Source organism: Drosophila elegans, unplaced genomic scaffold (assembly GCF_018152505.1).
Source record: "Drosophila elegans isolate 14027-0461.03 unplaced genomic scaffold, ASM1815250v1 contig_133, whole genome shotgun sequence".
In the NCBI taxonomy this organism is placed as follows: domain Eukaryota; kingdom Metazoa; phylum Arthropoda; class Insecta; order Diptera; family Drosophilidae; genus Drosophila; species Drosophila elegans.
Window position 1 is genome coordinate 854120 of NW_024545499.1, and position 5841 is coordinate 859960.

Consider the following 5841-nt stretch of genomic DNA (forward strand, 5'->3'; position numbering starts at 1 on the left):
CCGACACCAGGCACCAATTGAAACAATACACGAGTACAAAGAACATAAATTAAGTACTTTAATTTGGTTCACTTAACATAATATTCAAAATCAATCATTTTCTTTAACAGTCTCGTTTTGGGGATTAGTAGTGGGCCACAGATAAGGGATCCGCAGATTACATTTAAAGTGATGTACAATTGACTAATTGACAGCTTCTCTGTGATGATGAAAACTTAGGAATAAAAATAAAATTAGTTTGGAATGGCATCGTTTAAGTTGCGAGAAATACGTAACATCCTCAAATTGCATACGCTACAGTACATTACACTACAGGCTTACCATATATAGAAGTCGTTATTATCGTTATCGTGCATCGTTAGTATATATTTTACTCGGGGTCAGGGCAGTTAGTATTTGAGTGGGAACGCTACGATTACCCCGTGGAGGGGAGGCTAAATACAAGAGTCTACAATTGTATCTAACAGATACATGTTACCTACGTTCTACAACTATTTCGCTAAGCTCTCTACATTACTTTATACAGGGGAGTGTAGCAACGAACTCTACTTAGTTTGCGCAGTAAAAAAGTCTAACTAAGTGTTAGATGTTCATTTCTAAATATTGTCCAGTGAGTGCGCGTGCATCTACTCTCGGGCAAACAATTAGGCTATCAATCAATAGGGAGTTAACAAATTTTTAAAGACGAGGCCAACATTTGATAATGCAATCGAGGTTAAAGGTACAATAGCTTAACAATAATAGGCGCCTAGACAGACCAGCTAAAATAGTACTTTAGCACAAAGACGGGGGGCGGAAATAACACAAGAGAAACACACAATTATTTTCGGGTCACGAATGAGAGGGTGCGGGAAGGGCAGGGCACCAAATGCAACCATTTAGAATGGTTAAGCGCAATACGCAAGCCCTACAAAATATCACTTTTTCGACGGCGGTAGGCCGCCAGATTCCTTAACTCTCAGTTGTGCTTGGCCCGCCTGCCAAACATGTATCCCTTCCAGCGCTCCGCGGTCTGCGCGATCAGTGGGTCGCTGTCGATAGTGGCCAGTAGGAGCAGCTGGTTCACATGCGTCGCATGGTAGTCCCAGCGCGCCAGGTTGGGGGCCACGCCCAGGCTCAGGTGGCGCAGGTCGTAGCTGGTGCCGGAGCCAGTGTCGTAAAGTAGCAGCATCTTCTTCAGCGAGTACATGCCCTGGGCGAAGAGTTTCCCAGCCTCGCGGGCGATTTTAACAGGAGCCGTGCTGTTGAGATCGTAGAGACCCAGCAGAGAATAAATAAATCCGTTCAGCACATACGAGGGCGGCGTGGTGGGATACTCCTCGTACCTGTGAAGTGAGAAATTAATTGTCAAAATTAATATTTTTCATTACCCTTTTTTTTGAGATGGAAGTTCATTGTAAGAATTCACGAAGATTAAAATGTAAGAAAAGTGTAATCTATCTTAAGGTAATCTGGAGCAAACCAGTTTAATAAAACGTTATCCAAGTGATTTAAATATTTCTGATAGTCAGAGAAATTCTGCATCAACTAATAGATAACGTAATTCACTTTCTATAATTTTATCCAAAAACAAAACACTTGAATATATTTGGGTCAAGTTTTGTGGGTCATATTGAAATTCGTAGTGACAATTCGAGCTACTTAACCTGCATTTAGTTTGGGTACCCAAATGACTTCTCTTCTTCAAGTACTCCCTTAAACGGAGCGAGAATTTTCACATACTCACCAGTAGAACTTATCCATGAACTGCGCCAGAACACCGCCGTCCCGTGAGTAGACCCTGTAAGGTTGCAGTCCGGCTGCGGCCGCCCGAAGGTAGCGTTCATCCCCGCCAGAGTGCCAGTAGGCGCGTGCCAACACCGAAATGCTGTGACCCTGCCCCATGGCCGATATCCAGCCGGGACGCAGCTCGGCGAAACCGTTGAGGCTGCGACGCACAGGATTGGCCCAGCCACCCGTCTTGGGGTCCTGATTGTGGACAAACCACTCTGCCGCGTCGTAAAAGTGAGCCATGTGGTCGCTGGTGGACAGAGTGATGTTGTCGTAGAAGCCTAGACCCAGGAAGCCAATAGCTAAGACCTCCAGGTCGGAGCGCCGAATCTTCAGTGGCGAGCGCTTGTCCCCCAGGACGATGCCCTTCTGGACGTCGATGTGCAGGTCCCGGGTGATGTGGCGCCACTTGTTTAGCGCCGATCCGCCCAGGCCGTAGTAGATGTTCGAGTCCTGCACGCTCAGCAGCAGGTCGGCGGGTATGTAGTGGAGGGTGTAGCTGTGCCGGGTGTCCCGGTTCTGGACGGTGACCATTAGGCTGCTGCTGTTGGTGACCAGCAGTAGGTCCACGCTGAGCAGCAGGTCCAGTGTCTGATTGAGGGCAATGCTAATGGCGCCCTCGTAGCCCGGTGCTGTCTCGAACTGAACCACGCTGGTGTTGAACTTGTGGTGCCAGATGCGGGTCATGTTGCTGGTTCTGGGCGTGCTCCAGTCCATCTGGTTGCCATCACCGTCCTCCAGCACTCGCACCCTCGGCGCCGGCTCCGTGAGATTCTTGCTGTAGTGCGACAACGCGAACTGGGCAATCTGGGTGGGATAGAAGTAGCCGCGCTTCTCCCACTGTGTGCTAACCGGCACGCCCTCGGCCGCGCTGATGCACTTCACGCGGTCGCGCACCTCCACGTTGTAGTTCTCGAAGTACATGAAGACGCCGCGCGCATCGTACTTGCCCTTGGGCAGGTTCACCTTGGCCGTGCTGTGCATCCAGTTGAACCGGGCCACCTCGCTGCCGCTGGTGGAGACCGCTCCGCTCACGTCGAAGTAGTTGCGCAGGAAGGAGAACGGCACATACACCTCGTTGGCGTTCTCGTCCCGCTTGCAGTGCACGCTGTACTCCTGGTTGATGGAGCACTCAATGTCCTGCAGGGCAGAGGCCTCTCCGCCGTTGGCGGACTGCCTGGCTGTCCGGTCCAACGGGCGCATCAGGTCCGGCGAGAAGGAGAAGGCGGCGCAGCGCATATAGACGCCCAGGGTGATCACCACCACGGCCACAGTGAGGATGAGCAGCACGGCTTTCAGGTTCAGTCGCATGATGAAGAAGACCAGTGGCTCGCGTTGCTAGAGATTCGGGAGACTGAGGTTAGCCAACTGTTGGCCGGTCGGAATCGAGATTCTTACCTTAATCCCCTGGGATTTTCGTGGCTCCTGGATTTTTCTGCTTACTGGGGGCACGGGCACGGCGAAGGCATCTCTCTGGCTGCTGGAATATTTGGACATCCGGTTGGCGGTCCTCTAACAGTTTCCCACTGATCTTTGGACTGACTGCAGGTGAGTCATGCTCTAAAAATAAGATAACTTGCTTCTGGCCGATGCATGGCTGACAAATAGATAAAGGTGCACCAATGCTATTCGCCCTCTCTTTCACCACCGCTCTGCAAGTAAAATTCAAGCTGCAGGGCCTAAGGCTCCGCGATTTCAGGCTTGGGCCATTAAATGTTGATCTTTCAGCTCCCGCAAATGCTCCCTGAACATATTTTATTTATTTTTCTGACGATTTTAGGCGATTATCTGGTGAAGCACTGCGAAAAAACAGCAAGTACAATACAGATGAGCGAATGTTTTGACATACGACAAATGGGCGGCCTCTGCACGTCGATAGTCGTGAAAATCGATAGCGTCGGCAGGTCGGCGATTAATCAATAGTGCAATGTTTACAAAATACTTCAGGTGCATGTCGCTGAGAGGGCGATTTTAACTAGTTTTAGTCATGTCTAGTCGTAGTTTAAGTGCAATTCTCCTGCTCCTGGGGGCGTTTGTGGCCACCTGCCACGCCTCCAACGGGGACCGCACCCAGTTTTTTCACAACTGTCGGCAAAACTGCGAGCGAACAAACTGTTCGGCTGGTAAGGTCTCTACATCCCATTCCTTGATATCCTTGTGAACGGAAGCATCCTTTGCAGATGGCCTGGAGATCCAAGAGCAGGCGGTCAAGTTCTACAAGCAGTCGGTGTTCGATCGGCTCTTCCAGTGGAGCTGCGCGGATGAGTGCCAGTACGGCTGCATGTGGCGCACGGTGTTGGCCTTCTTTGAGCGCGGATGGCCCATTCCGCAGTTCTACGGCAAGTGGCCTTTCCTCCGACTGCTGGGCATGCAGGAGCCGGCCTCGGTCATCTTCTCCGTACTCAACTTCGCCGTACACCTGCGTCTGCTGCGAAAATTTCGGCGGGAAGTCCGTCCGGACAGCCCCTGCTACATGCTGACCCACATATTCGCAGTGGTAGGAATGGCTTGTCAACAGGAACATGAACTAATTTGCATTACTAAGTAAACTTATCTTCCCGCAGACGAGCCTCAACGGCTGGGTCTGGTCCGCCATCTTTCACACGAGGGACTTTCCGCTGACCGAGCTGCTGGACTACGCTTTTGCCTACTCCATTATCCTGTGCTCGCTGTACGTTATGGTCATGCGGATGCTGCACCGCTACTCCCTGTTTCTGCGGGGTGTGATCTCGCTGGCCTTCGTCTCCTACTACATTAATTACTTTGCCTACCTGAGCGTGGGCCGGTTCAACTACTCCTTCAACATGATGGTGAACGTGGCCACGGGAGTGGTCGCAGCTGTTGGCTGGTTCGTTTGGTGTCACTTCGTGCGCACGCGTAGGCCCTACTTCCGGAGGATCCTGCGCTTCTACGTTCTCATGGCTCTGGCAATGAGCTTGGAGCTGCTGGACTTTCCGCCCATTCTCTGGATTCTGGATGCACACGCTCTTTGGCACCTGGCCACGGTTCCGCTGGCATCTCTCTACTACGAGTGGGTACCAGTTGGTGTAAATTCTTTGCATTTAAAAAATAGCTTCCTCTTTCAGCTTTATGATCGAGGATTGCCGAACCCTGCGAAAAGAGAAGGTTGCGGCTGGCGGCTATGCTTTCTACAACTAGGACTTTTAGAGAATGGCACAATCTGGTTATTGTCCTGGTGTCTTTCCTAATGAATTGTCTGCCTCTAGTGAATTCATGCGGAAAGCATCTACGGCAGTGACCAGATTTACACGCTTCGTTTAAAAAGACATAATATAGACTTTATTACAACATTCACTACTCCGCGCTACATTTGCCCGCACTGCGAAATGGTTACTGGCAGCTTGGGCTTGTTGTTGGGCCCCGTGGGCACGTTCTCGATCTTTCTCATGATGAGCAGGCCGTCCAGGACGCGACCGAACACCACATGCTTGCCGTCCAGGAAGTTACACTTGGCGCAGGTGATGAAAAATTGGCACCCGTTGGTCTCCTTGCCACTGTTCGCCATAGACAGCAGTCCGGGCGAGTCGTGTTTCAGGGTAAAGTTCTCGTCTCCGAAGGTGCTCCCGTAAATGCTGGTCACGCCGGTGCCGTCGCCCTGGACAAAGTCTCCGCCCTGGATCATGAAGTCCTTGATCACCCGGTGAAAGCTGGCGCCCTTGTAGCCAATGGGGACTCCATCCGGTCGGTACTCGCCCGTGCAGAACTGCCGGAAGTTCTCGGCTGTACGGGGTACTGTGTCCGCAAACAGTTCGAATATCATCCGTCCGATCTCCTGTAACCAAAGTGGTTTAAATTATGGTTAAATAGCGTCTATGCCGAGTGGGCTTGCAGTTACCGTTGTGCCTACGGCAATGTCGAAAAATACGACGGGATTGTTGGAACTGCGCAGTTGCGACTGTATTTGATTCCAGTTTGGCATTTTGTCCTTTTCATAAACGTTTATCAAAACTACGAGATTAAATGCGCCGGCAGACTTTTGTTTACGTTTTATACGATGGCTCGATAACGATACTCCAATAAGTGTGAGGTATCGATAGCCGCGTAGCCGGT

General features: G+C 50.8%; 3 protein-coding genes across 3 annotated transcripts; 1 reads left to right on the plus strand and 2 right to left on the minus strand.

The window, feature by feature from the left end:
• Positions 1–34: 34 nt before the first annotated feature.
• LOC108145073 (D-glucuronyl C5-epimerase B) lies at positions 35–3608 on the minus strand. The gene is made up of 3 exons (XM_017270256.2): positions 3169–3608; positions 1727–3108; positions 35–1325 (listed from the first exon to the last, which is right to left on the minus strand). The coding sequence occupies exons 1-3, from the start codon at positions 3265–3267 to the stop codon at positions 959–961; spliced, it is 1848 nt and encodes a 615-aa protein (XP_017125745.1). The 5' UTR covers positions 3268–3608; the 3' UTR covers positions 35–958.
• A 61-nt stretch (positions 3609–3669) lies between these two features.
• On the plus strand, positions 3670–5085 carry LOC108145076 (post-GPI attachment to proteins factor 3). Its single transcript, XM_017270258.2, has 4 exons — positions 3670–3893; positions 3951–4267; positions 4335–4801; positions 4857–5085. The coding sequence occupies exons 1-4, from the start codon at positions 3758–3760 to the stop codon at positions 4927–4929; spliced, it is 993 nt and encodes a 330-aa protein (XP_017125747.1). The 5' UTR covers positions 3670–3757; the 3' UTR covers positions 4930–5085.
• LOC108145079 (peptidyl-prolyl cis-trans isomerase H) lies at positions 5048–5794 on the minus strand. Its single transcript, XM_017270264.2, has 2 exons — positions 5627–5794; positions 5048–5563 (listed from the first exon to the last, which is right to left on the minus strand). The coding sequence occupies exons 1-2, from the start codon at positions 5708–5710 to the stop codon at positions 5096–5098; spliced, it is 552 nt and encodes a 183-aa protein (XP_017125753.1). The 5' UTR covers positions 5711–5794; the 3' UTR covers positions 5048–5095.
• Between the last annotated feature and the right edge of the window lie 47 nt (positions 5795–5841).